The 18,627-nt window shown below is 39.1% G+C and overlaps 1 protein-coding gene across 1 annotated transcript; it reads right to left on the reverse strand.

Moving 5' to 3' along the window:
* Positions 1–830: 830 nt before the first annotated feature.
* LOC142150531 (extracellular calcium-sensing receptor-like) lies at positions 831–10,021 on the reverse strand. Its single transcript, XM_075205726.1, has 6 exons — positions 9,804–10,021; positions 8,302–8,593; positions 4,969–5,787; positions 3,616–3,843; positions 2,237–2,360; positions 831–1,735 (listed from the first exon to the last, which is right to left on the reverse strand). Exons 1-6 carry the CDS (start codon positions 10,019–10,021, stop codon positions 831–833), a joined length of 2,586 nt encoding a protein of 861 aa, XP_075061827.1.
* Between the last annotated feature and the right edge of the window lie 8,606 nt (positions 10,022–18,627).

Raw genomic sequence — 18,627 nt, forward strand, 5'->3', positions numbered from 1 at the left:
TCAATCTTCTGAATCTGTGATTGGTCACAAAATCACTCTTTTCCAGGGACGTTACTGGAGAGAAACAAAGGAACAAAGGTCTTTGCAAACACTGTCATTGTCCTTTCAGGTTTCGAGTTGTTTCAGTAGAAATGTTCTTGTGGTTTATCCACCTAGAGATAAGTTCAAATTATAGAGACAAATACAACTCCTCCTTCCAACATTCTACATAGGTATTTGATTCTTGAAATATTTATAAAGAGCAGTTTTCAAGCATCTAATAAAGCAGATATATGTATATTATTTCCATTATTATTTTTACTAAATGAAAATATATTGATTAAATAAATATATATTTCTTAAAGACAAATATATTGATTAAGCATGAATGTATTGTTCACACACAAAGTTATTGATTAAATGCAAATATTTTGATTTGATACACATATGTATTGATTAAATACATATGTTGGTACACAAATATTATTGCACCATCACACTATCAAAGGGGAACTCACAGCATGGGATCCCCCATGTCATAATGTTAATAACCCCTAGCCCATTCTATACAAGGCTGCATTATGTAGGGGAGTCACCCTGCAAGAAATGCACCCCAACAGAAATCCACGTCATGCTGGGGAGGTGTGTGTGTGTGGTAATACACTTTAAATTGATAAATCAGCATTTTTTTGCTGGTGCACTACAAGTTCTAACAAGTCCTGGTGTGCCAAAGCTGTCTGCTGTCTGGGTATGCTGGTGCTTGTAGAACTAAACATAAAGCAACGTTACTGGATAATTCCTATTAAAAGCTTAGCTGGTTGTTTATCCATAGTGTGTGTCAGTTTATTCTACTAATCTCTATTTCTCCCCATTAGGTTTGTTCTGGAGTTCATGTTGGGTCTGAACACTATGATGAAACATTTAGGAAGAAACATGCAGATCACCAGAGCCCAGCTTGATGCCAAAATGGCAAATATTTCCATTGCCACAATGTATTTGCCCTGAGCACTGAGGGAGGCTGGGATAAAAGACACCCAGACACTAAGGAAGGCCAACATGCTGAAAGAAATAAACTGGGCCTCATTAAACCTGTCAGGAAGTCTTCGAGCAAGGAAGGCTACAATGAAACTAATGGTGGCCAGAAGAAACAGATAGCCTAACATGGCCCAGAAGGCAATGGGTGATCCCTCATTACACTCAACAATGATAATCATGGGCAGGCTTTGAGTGTTGTATTGTGGGTAAGGGGGAGAAAGAGACAACCATGTGATGCACAAGAGGAACTGTAACATGAAGCATAGAAAAATAATCATGTAGGACACTCGAGGTTTGGTCCAGCTCCTCAAACCACTACCTGGTCTAGTGGCCATAAAGGCAAACACCACCATAATAGTCTTAGCCAAAATGCAAGATATGCAGAGGGCAAAAACCAGTCCAAAAGTAGGTTGACGGAGCAGACATTTATCAGATTGGGGATAGCCAAGAAAAGCCAAAGGGGAGAGGAAGCAAAAGGAGAGTGACATCAGAAGAAGACAACTTAGGGAGTAGTTGTTGGCTTTAACTATAGGAGTGGATTTATATAGAATAAAAAGCCTTAAAATGAATATAGGAATGAAGAAGGACAGTAGAGAAGTAGTGGTTAAAGTCACTCCCAATGGGTCATCATAGGAGAGGAACTCTGTGTGTTTTTGAAGGCATGTAGTCTTCTGTGGATTTGGCCACTCATTCCATGGACACTTGATACAATCAACAGAGTCTGAAATATAGTAATAAAAATAGAATAACCTTCCAAGCCTGCATAATTATTTTACAAAGGTCAAAAGAGCTTAAACAAGAATTTTAAATTATTCAGTATTACTCTCATCAAAGCGGTTCTTAAAAAAACTGATACGTATTGAGCTGATACCTATGGTAAAATTGTCATATCACATTCTAATAGATTATCATTTATATTTTCTACGTAAGTAAATATTGAATATTACATATCTAGGGCATGATCTGCAACAAACTGAATGCCAGACTTGGTTGTCAATCATATTCAAAGTGAGTTTGTAAAAACACACATGTAATTTCAGCCACCAATATCCATGCAAGAATGAAGCTAATATTTAAGTGTTTTCTTTAGAAATGTACATACTGTGCAGTTTATATATTCCTGTAAATCCTCCAAAATTGAGGCATTCTTTTGCATTACAGATAGTTGCGCTTATTTGTATAATAATCCAAGATCACAGATTACATCATTTGAACTTCTTACCTGTGTAGTTGGAGATCTCTCCTTGTGGACAGGGGACACACTCGAAGCAGCAGATGGGATGTCCTCTCCTGGCTGCCTTTCTGAATCCTAGTGGACAACTCACAGAACACACGGACACAGGTACCTTGGAAGATTGTAATAGGTCATTAGCAAAAAGCTGATCATTACCCAGTGCAGTAGTAACATTTATCGAAGATGCTTTGCATTGTTAAATGTAAATTTGATTTTGCTATTGTGGTATTGTTTGTTATAGAAACCACATGATGAGGTGTGATGAATATGCAAATTGGGTGTTGTGATTATAGTTGTGATCAAGATGTACCATAGAGATACACATATATACACAAACAAGAATATTCAGTACATAAAAGTGCATGTATTCATTTAATTGTATGTCATTATGACTCTCCAGTATCCTTATAAATTGTCAATCTTCTTACGATTTGTAGTGAGATCTATCTATAAGGCAGCTCATATAAACCAATGTCAACAATTAACCAGCCACGTACGTGTTATAACATCATCACCAACATCATTATTTATTTATAAGGCACCACAGATTCTACAGCACAGTACAGCAAGTATGCAATAGAAAACAAATACATACAGTACAATAAAATTAGCATACAGCAAATTCAGTAATACACATAGCTAACATAGTAAACAGGACAATACAGCATACCATATACAGCGTACAATGTAAACAGGGACATACAGGCAAGAAGGGCTGACATGAGACAAAACATAGTGTGGACTAGCCCATGAGAGTTTACATTCTAGAGGGAGGTGGGAGAGAGATGGAGTATATTCACTGATTGTGCTCTGATGAAGCAACTACATGTAACATTAATAGAAAAAACAGAATCTTTTGTGCCGGGACTACATTGTTAAAAAATTAATGGGGGCAGAACCGGTGCCATACTGCCCCTTTTGCCATCTGGCCCCTGCATTCCACATAAGAATGTAAACCATTTACAGTAAGCTTTAAAAGGTTACGGAATTCCTCAGTGACTTTTATGATATTATATCAGGAAAATGCATTTGCATTGAACATGCTGACAATGACATTCCTGAGTTTTTGCAACAGATTGACACCGGTAGTAAGAATAAGAGGTCATTAGACAGACAGCGGGATCAGTAGACATTTAGGGCTAGATTTACTAAGCTGCGGGTTTGAAAAAGTAGGGATGTTGCCTTTAACAACCAGTCAGATTCTAGCTTTCATCTATTTAGTACCTTTTACAAAATGATAGCTAGAATCTGATTGGTTGCTATAGGCAACATCCCCACTTTTTCAAACCCGCAGCTTAGTAAATCTAGCCCTTAGAGTCTAAAATAAATTCCCTGTAACTATAATTACTTTATTCCATCTTTCACACCTGTTTGTCTTTGGAAGCCCAGAGCAACAGACTTGAGTTGACGGTGAAAACTTGACCAAAGGAAGCTCCGGTGTGGTAACTGCCGACCTTGACTTGTTGTATGGCATCATTTGGGCTCAGCTGCCAATTCACAATGTCATAGACTGCTGGTGGGTCTCCATTTTCATCAAAGTAAAGTTCGTCCCCACTACTCAGTTTTACCCTCACCATCTTCATATAGTGTAGGAGCTGTAGAGTGATACACGATTAAAAAAAGGAACTTATTAGGGGGTATCCATAATTTACATGGGGTACATTTTCTTCTATGATTACCACACCAAAACACGGCTGTTCCCTCGTATTCTTCTATGTGTATTACTATGTAAAATGTTAGGTCACACAGGCCAGTATATTAGTAATATGTGTAGTAGATAGCAATTGAATCCTAAATGATTAATGTGGTCACATGTCACTCTATTTGGGACTCACCCTATAATACTTTGGCTGTGACTCACCAAAAATGTAAATGTTTTCTTAAAAGAGGTCAATAAAACTGTAGTAGATACAGAAAATCTGTGAATTTCTACCTGTGCTGTGGCAATAAGTCAGAGGTTGGGCAGGGATTCTGCAACTTTTAGTTCCACAACAGATTGAATACGACAATGTGGTTAGGGGCCTTTGACATAATAGTTAATCTTGTATTTTATTCCACTATATAATGTACAGGGCCGTCTCTTCCATTGGGCACAATGGACAGGGGCCCGGGGGCCCGTCCGAGGCAGCGCTGGAAAAAAAAATCCTACAGAAAAAAAAAATGAAAATACTTACCTTGCGGTCACGTCAGCGATTCGGCTCCCTCCCTGGTCCCCTCTTCCATGCTGTGCTCGCAGTGAATGTTGGGCGTGATGTCACGCCCAACATTCACTGCAGCACAGCACGGAGGAGCGCAGAAGAGACTCAGCGGCGTGGAAAAAAGAAGAGAAGGCAATCGGACTTAAGGTAAGTGAAGGGGGCCCCTATAAATATATATATATATATGTAAAAAAAGTGATTATATATATATATATATATAATCACTTTTTTTTACATACATATATATTTTTTTTACACACACACACACACTATTTATATATATATATATATATATATATATATATATATATATATATATATATATTTAGGGGCCTCTGTGCACTGCATTCCCCGGGGGCCCATATTGTAGTTAAGGTGGCCCTGATAATGTACCATGATAACCTACTACGATATACAGTACTTTTTTGATACATTATGCAGAATAGATTATAAGCTCTTTGAGTCAAATTTACATTTTATTTGGATTTATTTAATAAACCAATTTTCAGTTTTTTTCCTTACCTGCCACGGAGTGAGATTCCATATAGGTGCACAGCTGACATGAGGAAACTGACATTGTCTTGTGCTGTCCTCTCTAAGATCTTTCAAAGCATTGGCCACAGTGTAAACAGCAGTGTAGATATTGTAGGAAACCCTTAAATTGGAGACATCATTGTAACTGTTCTGGATCTTATCTAGACTCTCTGCTCCTGTACATACTTTATCTTGGTTTGCCAAATACTTCTCATTTGGAAATGTGCAATTAAATGTTTTCTCCCAAAACAATTTAACTAGGTTTCCTCCTAACGTCATGTTAGGATGGATCTTATTAAGAAATTCTCCAAATCCTGGAATCCAACCACTGTAAAAAGCTAAACCGACTGTGCCAAGTAGCAGATGAGAAAAGTGATTCATATATTGCAGAGTAGTTGTAGACCATCCCTCACTTGCCACAAATGATATGCCCTTAATATTTTGTCTCATCATTTCATCCAGGATAGGAAGTAAATCGAGTCCAGTGGAGAAGACAACCACAATTTTGGCAGTTGACTCCTTAATGACTTTAACAATGTGTGGAGCATTGCGATCCTGTCTGCTAGTTAAAATATTTTCAGTGAAGGCTACACATGCTCCAGCCTTGGTTATCTCCTGTCTGACCACCTGAATTCCCTGTTGCCCATAGTCATTGTCCGCAGCCAGTAGCCCAACCCATGTCCAACGAAAGTGTAACACAAGCTTTGCAAGTCCTATGGACTGAAATGCATCACTGGGCACTGTCCTGAAGAAAGAGGGAAATTTTATCTTATCACTTAGAACGGAGCTTGTGGAATAGTGGCTGACCTGTTGGAAAAAACAAAATTATACATTATTGGGAAACAACATGGGGGGAATTTGTCCTTGTACTTACACCAGTACAGGTAGAAAGAGGACACCAGTGATGTAATTTGCCTAAAAATGTTTATCTTAGTGTCTTAAGAAAGATGTCTACATAGACATCTATTGTAATTGAACAGCAATCCACAATAGAGATATAGTTGGCTGTTTAGCTACAAGCAATGGGACTTTGCCTGTTCCATTGTCTATATGTTTAAAACCTGAACAAAAATGTATGATTTATGCTTTACATTGCTTTAATTTACTAATGCCAATCACATTACTATTGGCCATATAGAATCTAATTAAACTGAACAATACAAGGGCATCAAGAATAGCCTTATGGTGTTAAGTATCTCAGCACTCACACTACCTACATTCCTCCTTGATCCTTATGAACTACAATCCAGCTTTGATGTTTCAGCATTTTAGAAGCAAGAAAATAGGAGATGCAGGAGATCAAATGTTATAACACATCTCAATGTTTTGTTAATTCTCCAAGCATGTGTCAACAAAGAGTACAACACGTATTGAATGATCATGCAGTAACTTCCAGAGAAGTCTATCCCTGTGACATATGCATATGTTTGTGTTTTCTATAGCGAACCTGTCATGGAGCCGCTTTGGTTAAACTGAAGCTGTGTTTGATTTCCAACACAAATATAATTTTCGCTACATCAATTTCTATTAGGCCTAATGTCCTGACTAACCCTGCCAGCTGAACCATTGGTAATATAGTTCAAATTATCATTAAAAATGCTCATTTTATTTTGAACAAAGTTCTGTAAGATTCAAATACTAGTTTTAAAATATACTCCTACCATATGCGATAACAATTTAATGTGCAAGACACTTTGTAACAAGTGCTTAGGGGATGAATAGAAGACAGATTCTGTGTACACAAGAGTATTTTGTAAACAAATTCTTTCTTATAATTAATATTTGCAAATTAAACCATGTAAAAAGTTGTAATTAAATGAAAACCAAAAGGACAAAACAATAAATGACATACAGTAAAATAACTAAATAGAAATGAACATATAAACATATCAGCAGTTTACCAAATCACATTGCACAAAATGCCTAAAAACACAAAAGTTTGGGATATGCAATAAGCTACTGTGACAGGATGGACCGCCTATGCCACCTTGTCTGTCGCTGCTGGGAAACCGCTGGGCTTACTTTGCCAAAGTTCCCTTTCGATGTCCCAAGTGCGCCCTCCTGCCGCAGTCGAAGGGACTTATAATGCTGCCACCCCAGGACTCCTTACTGGCATTCAGAACCGGGTTTCTTCTCAGTAAATGACGCTGCTAGTTTACCCCATAACTGGTGTACCTGGACTGATACCCCTGACTTCTTCATATGGATCAGGGTTGCTCTGGATGGATCCCCCTGGCCTATCACACTGGCCAGAGCAGCTGGGTAGCGGGCAGAGTGGTGATACTGGGTGCTGGGTCCAAACCTCAGAACAGCCGGGAACGGATTATAGTTAGGTCTAATCTGTTGGTCACAGGAATCAGCATAGAGAAATTTCCAAGCAGGTCATTGAAGCATGTGATGTTTATTTGCTGTTTACTGCTTGAAGGTACCAGAGATCAGGTCAGATGAGACAAGAAGCACAACTTTTAATAAAGAACAGTGCTGTTTTTATGCACATTTTGAGACTTGTTTTAGCAGGAGGTAATCCGTCCTCCTGTCCCTTTAACCAATCTGGGTTGATTCATGCAGCCTGCACATAAATCAACCCAGAGAGGTTTAAATCCTTTAACATTGCTGCTAGTGGCAGAAGGGAGTATACTACCCCTCTGTCCACGAGCTGCCACAGAGAGGGGGGCTCAGCCCACTTTCCTCCCCTTGTGCCTCTCTGTCTGGGGAGAGAGATTTATCTTTCAAATCTCCTGCCCAAACTGACTCCTAGGGACTGGGTGCCGGGGTCTGGTCTGGCTCTGCTCACTCTACTGAAAATAGTACCAAGGGAGAGCAGCCAGATCCCGGGGCAGCAATCCCTGCCCTGTTGCTAGTTGAAGCTATTTGAGCTCCAACTAGGGACTTAGCTTCCTGGGACCCCCAGCAGACCTGGATCCCCTTTAACTTTTGTTCAGCAGTTGGACAGTGGTAACATTGCTGGATAGTAAGAGGCTTGGCTTTGATGCATTCCCATATGAACAGCTCAAATCATGCTGCTTCTCATGCTCGCTATCAAAAAAACTCATCACACGTTACTTATTTTGCTGAGAGCTCTTTAGTAAGCTACCACTATCACAACTGGCCAGAGATTGAGATATTGTGTGCAAAAACTACTTTTTTTTTTAAGAGGATAAATCAGTTATATATAGATATATGTATTGCATTTTACATTAGGTTAAAATCTTTCAGTCAATAAATTATTCTAAGCATTGTCTCTTAAATAGGATGGCTATATTATTAGGCAAAAAATAGTCTTATGAGATGACTCTTTACACCTTTGTCAATAGATCGTACCTGAGGGTATCTGTAGAGCCCCAGGATATTGGCCATAGATATAGAGTGCGTGGAAGAGGCAGAGCCAATGAGAGCAATAAGAGGAACATTGTGAAGACACCGATAGTTGGGGATGGTCCTATCATGTCCTGATAATACTTGTAAAGTTGCCACAGTGTTCACAGGTATCACCCCACAAGAATCATACCACTGAACTCCCAAGGTTATGTTAGGCAGTAAGTTCTCAGGTTTGTTGATCTCCTCTACAGCAAATAACAGGGCTTGAAGCTGCTGAAAATAGGCCAAAGGAAGCCTTGAGAAGAGATAAAATGGTTTAGTTATTAAAGACATACTTAGGCACAATATTATCTAGAGTATAGATTCCAGAATACGCACATATCTGACATAAGACACCGCAAAAACGTTAATTCATGCACTCATCATCTCCCGCATCGACTATTGCAATTCCCTCCTTACTGATCTTCCCAAAGTCAGACTTGAACCCCTACAATCTATTTTGCACGCAGCGGCTAGATTGATTTTCCTTACTAACCGTTTTTCCTCTGCTTAGCCACTCTGTCAGTCTCTACATTGTCTGCCTGTATTTCAACAAATCCAATATAAAATTCTTCGACTAACATATAAGGCCATCAACAAAATTGCACCGACATATATCTCTTCACTGGTCTCGAAATACCTCCCTACTCGACACCTCCGTTCTGCACAAGATCTATGTCTCTCTTCCACTCTCATCACATCCTCCCATTCTCGGTTACAGGATTTTTTCCGTGCTGCACCCACTTTGTGGAATTCCCTCCCTCACACAGTGAGACTTTCCTCTAGTCTTCAAACCTTCAAGCGTTCTCTGAAAAAACACCTCTTCAGACAAGGTTATGATATTCCTCAACCACCATCTTAATTTCCCTAGATTACCCTATTACCATCATCTACGCTGCTAACGCAAGACAACACCCCTCTGACCAACACTGCTACACACACAGCCCACTCAATACTTTTACCTTTGCATTCTAGCTGGTCCATTGTGCAATATGATTTAGCACATGCCCTTGTGTTTCTAACTCCCATTGTCCTATAGATTGTAAGCTTGCGAGCAGGGTTCTCTAGCCTCTCTGTCTGTACGTATTACCCAGTATTGTCTTATCAATGTTTGTTCCCAATTGTAAAGCACTATGGAATTTGCTGGCGCTATATAAATAAATGTTGATGATGATGTGACCGTGGACTCATGAATACATTATAAAATAATTACATAAAAGAATTATAAGAGCAATTTGTTACAACTACCTTTGAATTGACTGAATTGCAAAAAGGAAGGAAATTGAGAGCTTAGAGACCGCTGTTTGTATTTAGTTAAATGAACAGTGATATTGTAGTGGCATCTACAATTGTGCAGAAATACTGTAGAACTATAGCAGATAAGCAAACAATCATATATAGGATAATACATTCACAGTCATTAAGAGGAATTAATGTAAAATTTTATGTACTGTGTCACTACTTACATTGTACAGGTGGTGGGTGGGGGTTTTTCAGTAAAAGAAGGATATTGGTAAACTTCAGTGATGCGGACTGGTAATACGGCCCCTAGTATAACATCTCCAGTTCTTAATATCCCTTCAAGTCCCAAAGACTCCAGCTTACATTGATGGTCTTCATTAGAAGAACATGGAAAAATTTGGGTTAGGAGAAGGGTCCAGACTGTACAGTAAAAACTGTCCATAATTTAGAAGTACCTGTCAAGACAATTGACACTTCCTGAATGATTTAACCTTACAAATCAATATTAAAAGAAATATACCACAATGTGTTATAAAAATATATTATATATTTTTTAGTTGTATTTTTACATTTTCTTGTGGAATATATATCCTTATATATCCTTATATGATTATTTTTCTTCATTTTTACTGGCTTGCTACCTGGTTACAATGTAGCATTAGAGGACACTTTTATCTGTTATTATTTAGTATAACTATATTTGGTGTTAAGTGTCCTTTTTTTATAGGAATAAATTAATTATAGCAATTGCATATTTTTAATTATATTAAAAATTAAAATAAATGTTATCTTGCATAGCTGCTTAGAATACAGTTTACCGCTTCATAAAAAATTGTGTTCAAACTGTTGAAATTTCAGAAGAACAAATGTTTCAGAGCCCAGAGTTAAAAAAAAAGGTAAAACGCATGGTGGCTTAGTGGTTAGTACTTCTGCCTCCCACCACTGGGGGTCATGAGTTCGATTCCCAACTATGGGCCTGATTCATTAAGGTTCTTAAATGAAGAGGTATCTTATTTTAGTCTCCTGGACAAAACCATGTTATATTGCAAGGGGCGAAAACTAGTGTTCTGTTTTGCACATAAGTTAAATACTGACTGTTTTTTCATATAGCACACAAATACTTGATAGCTTATTTGTACACTGAAATTTAAAGTTGATATCTGTGTGCTATATGAAAAAACAGACAGTATTTAACTTATGTGTAAAACAAAACACTAGTTTGCACCCCTTGCAATGTAACATGGTTTTGTCCAGGAGACTGAAATAAGATACCTCTTCATTTAAGAACCTTAATGAATCAGGCCCTATGTCCTTTTCTGTGTGCAGTTTGTATGTTCTCCCCATGTTTGTGTGGGTTTCCTCTGGGTGCTTCGGTTTCCTCCTACACTCCAAAAACATACTAGTAGGTTAATTGGGTTCTATTAAATTGACCTTAGTCTGTCTGTGTTTTTTTGGAAATTTAGACTGTAAGCTCCAATGGGGCAGGGACTGATGTGAGATATCTGTACAGTGCTGCGGAATTAGTGGCGCTATATAAATAGATGATGATAAACTTTTTTGGCAAAACTATACTATAACATTTCATTTCTATCATATATTGTATTATATATAATCTAGAATATATCTATTGGTATAAGCATATAGATATATATGGTGACACACACAGTACATACAACAAAATGCAATAATGGAATAAAAGTACAATTGATGTCCCTTTCTCAGTCAAACAACTTACAATTGAAATAGGCGGTAGGACACTCATTGTACATAACCAAAAAAATAATTAAATTAAGGTAAAACTGTAGGATTGAGTTCTCTGCCTAAAAATGGCTTGTAAATGAAAAACATGGTGGGACATAGAGTATTTTCTACAGCAACAAAAGACACACTAGCTAGTGCTGAATAAAAATTAGGGAGTTCTAATGTTTGAGTGGTAGGTAATGTAGTATCAGAAGTTAATCATATTTAAACATCATTTTGAACAACGTTCAGCAAATACATCTAAAAAATATAAAAACTGGTTTTCAGTAACTTTAAAAGAATCATTAAACTTGAAATTGCCTAAAAAACCAAACACAACAAACCAAATGTTGAATGTACTCAAAATAAGAAAACTTGCTTTTTTTAAATATTGACAACATGCAACATAACTTACTAAATTTTAATTACAATTTTATATATTTAGTATAGTATTGTCATGCTAAATTGTGTAAAACTTATCATGTTAAACTGCAATTTGTCCTTACTGACACTTGTGTTTTATTGTGGTAGTTTTATCATTATTTCTTACTGTTTTCAACTTTTTTTATGTGTCTTATTTAATAAGTAACTAAATTACATTAATGTGCAACATACAGCAACAAAAACATAGATTTAATACCTTTATATGTTCCATGCTTTTATGTAATATGTATATGTTGCATGTAGTTTTATTTTCTGTAATTTTCTTAATGTGACTAGTGTAATGTGAATATAATACAAATAAATGCAATACTAATAATAAATGTAAATGATAAAATAATTAAAGTAAATTTTAAATGAGATAACAAAATAGTTTACCGAAAGGCAGATAAATATTTGACAGATAATTATAAAGTTTCATACTGTGATAGTGGTAACTGTACCTAGATGAGACTGTTTGGCGTTATCAGTCGAATAGTTTCATCCAAGTGTTTCACACTTACTGTGCCACAATTGTTCTCCTTTGTGTGCAGAGATGAATTTCCACTTCATAGAGAAATCACTGGGCAATACATGGTACAAATTATCTATATATACTCTATGTCCCTAAATCACAGAGTGCTCTGTGGATAATTAATTTGCTACTTTTTTTCAATGTAGGAATTAAAAATAATTCTCTGCGGAGAGCTGTGACCATTAAATTCCAGGGAGAAAAATTATCTGTTATGGTACAGATGAGGTTTCCCAGTTGCCTATTTTAATCCAGAAGGAGAGCTACGTAGCGCACGTATCATATCTTAGCCACCAGGAATCTAAATGATGTGGATGAAAGAAATTAATTTATTTTGATTATTTTGTTTTACCTTTCAGAAGATTATTTATTATGGTTAAAACTTGGTTCTGCTATGTTATTTATTTTTTTGCATTTTAATTTGTCTGTGGATACACATGGAAGGTTTTCTTTAGAAAACTACAAATATAATAATGTTTTGCAGTCAGCAATTTATCTTGCAAAGTAATTTTTCTGATTTTGTTTCAGAAAAAAAACAAAACATTTATACATTTCTATAAATAAATATATGAAAAATTTGAAAAGCCTTGCACCCGCCCCACATTTATTTATTTTTTTAAAAAACTTAGATTAAAATGACTTCATTTATGTGGACATACTATATGTGGACATAACTTTTTTGCTTTTTATGTACAGATTACTACTCTTGTGATGACTGTAAGTACTTTTTAAACTTCTGGCGCAGTTTCTAATTCATTGAATAAACTAGTAACCCCAGGGAACATAGAAAGGAACCTTATGAGTGACTTTCATAAAATGTGGCCAAAGTGGCCAGTTCTGGTGTTGCAGGAGTTATGTTATAGTAATGCAATGCAAAATCATGACTCATAAATGGCAAAATGCAATTAAATGTGTTCGCTTAATGGTGCTACATTTGTAGCATATGAGAGGGCTCCAACCCCTTGTGACAAAATTATTAGGGCTGACATGGATATGTAAGAAGAATGAATGTATATCTATTTGTTCCCCAAAACATGGGAATTACCTTTTTATATGTAGAGGACCAGAACTGAAGTCATACTGTAAGTACATTATTGGGGATCAGGGGTAGGCTGGAAAATGTTAGCCTTGGTGGTACACAGCACTAGCCCATGAGCAGTATCTCATTCCTAAAAGGAAGTTTTTGGTGTATCAAAGGGCATAAAAACAATCCTGCTGTCATTGTCGGTGAAAGAGCTTGTTTTCACTTTGCCCTATAATAATTCTTCAAAATTATCAAAAATAATCCAATGAATGCACCATACACAAAATATTGCATGTAAGGCAGCAGATATTATAATGTTTTACATAGTAATTTCCAATGTACTAGTTTTATTATCAGTCATGCCCTTATATTAAGGTTGACGCTAACAAAACCAATTCCACCATGTTAATTTTGTGAGAGGGGATCATTGAGTTTTTGGGGCTATATCCTAAAATGTATTAGAGCTATTAAGCTCAGATTTGGCATAGAAATCCCAATATGAAGAGCACAGAGAGTAGTGTAAATCATCATAATCATCATCACCATTAATTCATATAGCGCCACTGATGAAACAAAGTATCTTTATTTTGAACACAGGCCACACAGGTATAAACTAAATGCATTCAATGGTTAAACAGCTGGCAGTAGTGTATAGAAACAGCAGGAACAGGATACCAGGATTACCAGGTTTAGCTGAGGAAGCAGGAGTCACAGGATACCAGACATGATAGGAAAACTACTTGTACAGGATACCAGGAATATTAGGTTTAGCTGAGGAAGCAGGAGACACTGAATGATCCTCAAAAAAAATCTTACAAAAGGAACGTCAAATAAACCAGGGTCAGAAGCTTAAAGATCCACAACAGTACAAGGGAGTAAACAGGAGAAAAGTCAAATGAAGCCAGAGTCAGGGGCATAGTAAAGGGTGCAATACAAGGAGATAAACATCAGTCAGATATCAGGAAACAAATCAGAACCAGAACACAGGAGTTTCTAAGAGAGACCAACAGTAGTAACAGTTGATGAACTGGCCCAGTTTTGCTGGAAAAGGCAGACTGCTAAAGGCCAGACACAGGTGATCAGGATCCAAATCCAATGTTGAGAACTTAACCCCTTGCAGGCAGGATCTGGTATAGATAAGGCAGCATCCACATATATATATATATATATATATATATATATATATATATATATATATATATATAAGAAAACGGTAGCCCTGCGAACAGCTCATATGTGGCAGGGAGCTCTTAGACGCTTGCTGTGCATTGTGTATGTTTTATTTTGCCAAGTCCCTGGATTTATTACAGATGAAGAGGACACCATGACTGGATCTAGGTGAGCGATAAAGAGGGTGAATAAGGGTTGTTTTTATTTCAAATTTTTGCTTAAACTTGTCTGTGTGTATGTTTTATTTACATTTTACCCTGGTGCACCACAGGTCCCAGTGGGCACTGGGTGCCAGTCCATGCTGGTGCTTGTGGTTCTCCAAGTACCAACTTGCCCTGACACCATGGGTTTGTTGATGCTTGCAGTACTACAAGTGTCAGCATGGCCAAACTCTTATTGGCACCATGGGCATGCTGGGACCTGTAGTGCACCAGTGCCAAAATTGATGTTATCATTAATTAATTATTATTACCTGACACCCACTGCCCCAGGGGTGTTGGAAGAGCCCTGGTGCTTTTTGCAATGGGACTGGTTAAACCTAGAGGGAGGGGGGCCCGCTTTTTTTTTTCATACCCGATTTCCCTAGAGAATTCTGCCCTGTGCTTACCATCCTGGGGCTGTTTTGGCATTATGGCAGGGGGACCACACTTTTCTATTGAAGCCCAAGTTGCGTGATTCCAAATCACCCAGTGCAGTCTGTGATTTTGCTGAGGGTTTGGGACCTTGACCCTTCCCAAAAGGGAAAGGGCTCCATTCCGCCCACCTCCCAGGATCCAGGAGACCCCAGAGAGACCCTCCTTCGCTGAAGCTAGGGAGGGCTTTTTGACATCCCAAAACTCTAGAGCCAACATACCCCTTAGGAGGCAAGTTCTTCAGGCCAACCTCTGCTGCAAGGCTCGGGCAGCCCCTTTCTCCTCTAGGTAGCTTTCCCCTAGGGAAAATAGTTATTTTGCTCCCCCTCAGAAGGAGGCAGTCTGCAATGAAGAGAGGGTTGCCCATAAGGGTTGTACCCAATCTCCCCAAAAACAAAACATGCCAGACACAGACACAGAAAAATTATAAATAAAAATGCTAGTGTTCAATAAAAAGCACTAATTAAGGCCCCAACCTTTCAGCCTGGCATATAAAAAATTACCAAAATGGTAATGGATAGGTGGAATAGGCATCCAACAGAGGCAGTAAAGCCTAATATAATGGAACAATGTAAACATGCTTGGTTATTAGGGATTCAGAAAAATTGTGGAAACTACATGGACTAAGTGGTTCTTATCTGCCATCAAATTCCAGGTTTCTGAATTTTTGTCATTTTAACTTTACAGAAAGCTTTGAGTCCATAGATAAAAAAATCTTTACCGTTTAACATGTCCCATTAAGGCTTCTTACATTTACACACAGCCTAAAATTTAAGAAAACTATTGAAACTCTTCTACTCAAACTCAAAAAAAGCAATTAAATTACGATGATTAAGGCAGAAGTGTCACGGTCTCAAGCGATATCAGGTCTTTACAATGCGAATCCTAGGGTCTGCACAGTTTAGCGCTACACCAACAGGGCGCGGAGTCTAACGAGCAGACATTGTTTACCAGGAACTGCCGCAAGGCAGTATGGTCTTTAGCTGCGTCTTGCTCGCAGGTCGCGGCCCCTGCTAGAGTACTGCACGAGGCCCTCTTGGGACGTTTGGAACCCAGCACGTAGGATAACAGGTATTAGAATAGAATGTCAGCCTTGCCGACGAGTATAGTAGCAGGTACTTTAGTAGAGTGTGAGCTTAGCAGACTAGTAGACTAGATGGTTGGTACCTGAATGGAGTGTCGACTTGCAGACAAGTAGTACAGATAGTTGGTACCTGAATGGAGTGTCAGCTTTGCAGACGAGTAGTACAGATAGTTGGTACCTGAATGGAGTGTCAGCTTTGCAGACGAGATAGTAGCAGGTACGTGAGTAGAGTGTCAGCTTTGCAGACGAGTAGTACAGATAGTTGGTACCTGAATGGAGTGTCAGCTTTGCAGACGAGATAGTAGCAGGTACGTGAGTAGAGTGTCAGCTTTGCAGACGAGTAGTACAGATAGTTGGTACCTGAAATGAGTGTCAGCTTTGCAGATGAGATAGTAGCAGGTACGTGAGTAGAGTGTCAGCTTTGCAGACGAGTAGTACAGATAGTTGGTACCTGAATGGAGTGTCAGCTTTGCAGATGAGATTGTAGCAGGTACGTGAGTAGAGTGTCAGCTTTGTAGACGAGTAGATCAGAGTAGCCACGCCTAAGGTACCCAAAAGGCAACTGAGGAACAGGCACTGAGGGTTTGGAGGAAGTGCCTTTTGTATTTGGCACCAGGATTGCCTGGCCAATAGGAGGACAGGCATAGATTTTACAAGTTGCGGGTCTGCGCATGCGCAGACCCGAATCCAAGATGGCGGCGCCTGGGACGGAGCGGACCACCGGAGGCAGGTAAGTTTGCCGGGGGTCGGGTGAGCTGCCCGATACCCCGGCGGGTGACAGTACCCCCCCTTAAAGATGGGCACCGCACGTCTACTGCAGGGTTTTGTAGGAAACTTTTTATGAAATTTGTCCAACAGACGAGGCGCGTGAACATCGGAGGAACGAACCCAGGAGCGTTCCTCAGGACCGAAGCCCTTCCAGTCCACCAGATATTTTAGACCGCCTTTACAATACTTGGAGTCTAGAATTTGTTTAAGTTCAAACTCCTCCTCCTGATGTGCAGTAGGGATGATTGAAGAGGACGTTGAAGAGAATCGATTGATCCTCAGTGGTTTCAACAGAGAGACATGAAAAGAATTAACAATACGGAGAGAAGTTGGAAGGCGTAATCTGAAGCAAACTGGATTAATGACTTGAGAAATGGTATATGGACCAATAAACCACGGAGTCAGCTTCATACAAGGAACTTTGAGGCGTATATTTTTGGTGGAGAGCCACACCCGATCTCCAACTTTGAAGACAGGGAGTACCCGCCGTCTCTTATCAGCAACCAATTTGTATCGTGTAGAGGACTTTTTGAGACAAGATCTTACTTGAGTCCAAATAGAGAGAAAGTTGCGGTAAAGTAGGTCTGCAGCAGGCACCTGGGTTGGTGGGAGAGGTGTAAATTTAGGGAGAGAAGGGTGATGCCCATAAACCACCAGAAAGGGAGACTTGGAGGTGGACTCATGGAAGGCATTGTTGTGAGAGAATTCCGCCCATGGTAAGAGATCTACCCAATTGTCCTGGTTAGCAAAGGAGAACATTCTGAGATAAGTCTCTAAATCCTGGTTCACTCGTTCAGTCTGCCCGTTAGGTTGTGGGTGGTAGGCTGACGATAGATTCAACTTGATTCCCAGTAGTTTGCAGAGGGACCTCCAGAATCTGGAAACAAACTGAACGCCTCGGTCCGATACTATTTCGAGAGGGCAGCCGTGCAGACGGAATATCTCCTTAACAAAGTGAGATGCTAGGATGGGTGAGGAGGGCAGACCAGGAAGTGGGATGAAGTGGGCCATTTTAGAGAAGCGATCGACCACGACCCAAATGACTGTTCAATTCTTGCTAGATGGAAGATCGGTTATGAAGTCCATACTGATATGGGTCCAGGGTACCTGAGGAAGCGGCAGAGGTAAAAGTTGACCGGCAGAACGTTGATGAGAAGATTTGCTTTGTGTACAGGTACTACAGGAAGAGACGAAGTCCTTGATATCAGAGTGTAGACTGGGCCACCAATAATTCTTGGACACTAATTCTGTGGTTTTGCGGAGCCCTGAGTGACCAGAGAAAATGGTAGAATGGAAGTGTTTCAAGAGCTTATGGCGGAGTCTAGGAGGTACAAAGGTTTTCCCAGCAGGAGGAACAGGGGATTTGAGCTGCGTAGCAGACACCAGACATTTAGGGTCCAGGATAGGATAAGATGGTTCATCCTCAAAGGTACATGCGCAGGAAATGCACAGGAGAGAATGTCAGCCCTTTTATTCCTATTCCCAGGCTTGAAGGTAATCCGGAGTTCAAAGCGGGAAAAGAACAAGGACCAGCGTGCCTGTCTGGGGTTTAAGCATTGTGCAGTTTGGAGGTATAGAAGATTTTTATGGTCGGTGAAGATTGTAACCGGGTGTCTTGCCCCTTCAAGAAGATACCGCCATTCCGTCAGGGCCACTTTGATTGCCAACAACTCCTTGT

Source organism: Mixophyes fleayi, chromosome 4, assembly GCF_038048845.1.
Source record: "Mixophyes fleayi isolate aMixFle1 chromosome 4, aMixFle1.hap1, whole genome shotgun sequence".
Classification (NCBI taxonomy): domain Eukaryota; kingdom Metazoa; phylum Chordata; class Amphibia; order Anura; family Limnodynastidae; genus Mixophyes; species Mixophyes fleayi.

Excerpts from the sequence above, each read along its gene's own strand:
- LOC142150531 (XM_075205726.1), bottom strand. The coding sequence starts at position 10,021 with ATGGACAGTTTTTACTGTACAGTCTGGACCCTTCTCCTAACCCAAATT. Across the intron at positions 2,361-3,615 it reads GGGCTTCCAAAGACAAACAG|GTACCTGTGTCCGTGTGTTC; the intron begins GTGTGAAAGATG and ends CAATCTTCCAAG. Across the intron at positions 1,736-2,236 it reads AGAGATCTCCAACTACACAG|ACTCTGTTGATTGTATCAAG; the intron begins GTAAGAAGTTCA and ends ACTATATTTCAG.